This window comes from Leptonychotes weddellii, chromosome X, assembly GCF_054177405.1.
Source record: "Leptonychotes weddellii isolate Sample4059 chromosome X, ASM5417740v2, whole genome shotgun sequence".
Classification (NCBI taxonomy): Eukaryota; Metazoa; Chordata; class Mammalia; order Carnivora; family Phocidae; genus Leptonychotes; species Leptonychotes weddellii.
Window position 1 is genome coordinate 14,110,789 of NC_138385.1, and position 1,848 is coordinate 14,112,636.

The 1,848-nt window shown below is 45.7% G+C and overlaps 1 protein-coding gene across 6 annotated transcripts in view; it reads right to left on the minus strand.

Annotated features, from left to right (window-relative positions):
- The window catches only part of PABIR3 (PABIR family member 3), a 62,653-nt gene continuing 60,805 nt past the window's right edge, over nucleotides 1–1,848 (minus strand). For all 6 annotated transcript variants that reach the window (XM_081808222.1, XM_081808223.1, XM_081808219.1 and 3 more), the window contains one exon: nucleotides 1–525. In XM_081808222.1, coding sequence (XP_081664348.1) covers nucleotides 498–525 — 28 coding nt within the window. In that variant the 3' untranslated portion in view covers nucleotides 1–497. The remainder of the gene's footprint in view (nucleotides 526–1,848) is intronic.

Consider the following 1,848-nt stretch of genomic DNA (forward strand, 5'->3'; position numbering starts at 1 on the left):
CAATTATGCATTTCTTTTATTTTTTATTTCTTTTTATTTTTTTAAAAGACTTTTAAAAAAATTTATTTGTCAGGGAGAGATAACAAGTAGAGAGAGTAGCAGGCAGAGGGAGAAGCAGGCTTCCCCCCACCCCACCGCCCCGAGCAAGGAGCCCGATGCAGGACTCGATCCCAGGACCCCGGGATCGTGACCTGAGCTGAAGGCAGACGCTTAACGACTGAGCCACCCAGGTGCCCCTCTGCATTTCTTTTAAGTGACCTACAAAACCTTTCATTTATTCCATTTTTCTTTTGAGAGAACCCTACCCCCACCTCCCCACCCCCAAACACCATAACTGTTGAGAATTAGAACTACAAACTTAAGAAGAAACTTTTCCTTTTCTTCACTGGGGGGAAAAGAAGAGAATGAACGTGCCCTTCTTTTATTTTACTCTACAAATCTGATGTGTCAGACGGAGGCTATTTGATTGGTAATGCCTTGAGCAGACTGGGAAGATTCTATATCTGACTAGGCCAGCTCTTCTCCCTGCCATGGAAAAAAAAGCAGAAACACGTTAAATTCCTTTCATGCCTTCTACATGAACAGAAGCATAAGGGTAGGAAAGGAGGGAGAGGGCAGGCCAGGGGGATGTGGGGTCTTGTGGTTGTTGAAAGAGAGGCTCCTCTCAGCTCAAAGGGAGCTGTGCTTCTAGGTTGAGAAACTGCCCCAGGAGGTCAGGCACTTGGAAGATAAACGGCTCAGCTAGCCTCAGAGAGGGCCAGTTTGAGTTGAAGGGAGAAATGTGACCCAGCTTCTCCTCCCCACCTTTCCAAATACAGCAGAAAAGGAGATGGACCGAGCCTGGGCCCTTCAGTGGGAACAGGTGGTTGTAATGGGCAGGTTCTACAGGAATTTGGCGTGGGGGCACTTGCCACAGGCTGTCAGTTTCCTGACACACTCTATCTCCCAGAGGCCCCATCTTGGCCTTCTTAGATTCCACCCATCTCACTGAACCTTCTTGAGTGCATCTCATCTGGCCCATTCAACCAAATACTTGACTATAAGCTGTCTCATCTTATTCTCTTATGGTGAGTCCCAGGCCTGCTGGGTTCAAATCCTAGTTCTACCACTTACTAGCGATGTGATCTTGGGCAAGTCGTCTTAACCTCTCTGCTCCTCAGTTTGCTCATCTGTTAAATAGGGGTCATACCTGCCTTACAGGGTTTGTCCAGTGACTGGCACCTAATAGGTGCTTAGCAAGTGTCAACTTCTCTTTGCTCACTGTTTCCCATGTGGATGCCACATGGTTCACTAGACTGGAAGCTCCTTGAGAGAGCTTCCTTCTCTTCTCCCCGCCACCCACCCCAGCACCTAGCATGTGGTTGGGCACACAGCACACTGTTAATGAGTCCTTGTTGACTAGGCTGAATGGGCCTTTCCTGGGTACCTCAGTGATGCTGATGGAGACCCAGAAATGGGTGTAAGGGAATATCAATATTCTCTTTCTTTTTTTTTTTAAAGACTCCCCGCTGAGTAGGGAGCCCAATGTGGGGCTCGATCCGAGGACCCTGGGATCATGACCTGAGCCAAAGGCAGACGCTTAACCGACTGAGCCACCCAGGTGCCCCAATATTCTGTTTCAAAGATATGAAAGTAACATGCTGAATTATTTACTTCCTTGATACACTGTTACAGTAAAACAGTCCATGTGCTAAGGCCTGCCTTTAGTGCAAATATAATTTTATAATCTATATTTTAAAATATAAAATTTTAAAAATAATTTTTAGACAGTTACATAGCTCGAGTAAAATTAAAGCCAATGCCTAAGTATCTTGACAAAATGGCATCTTGATCAGTTTTTTTTTTTTT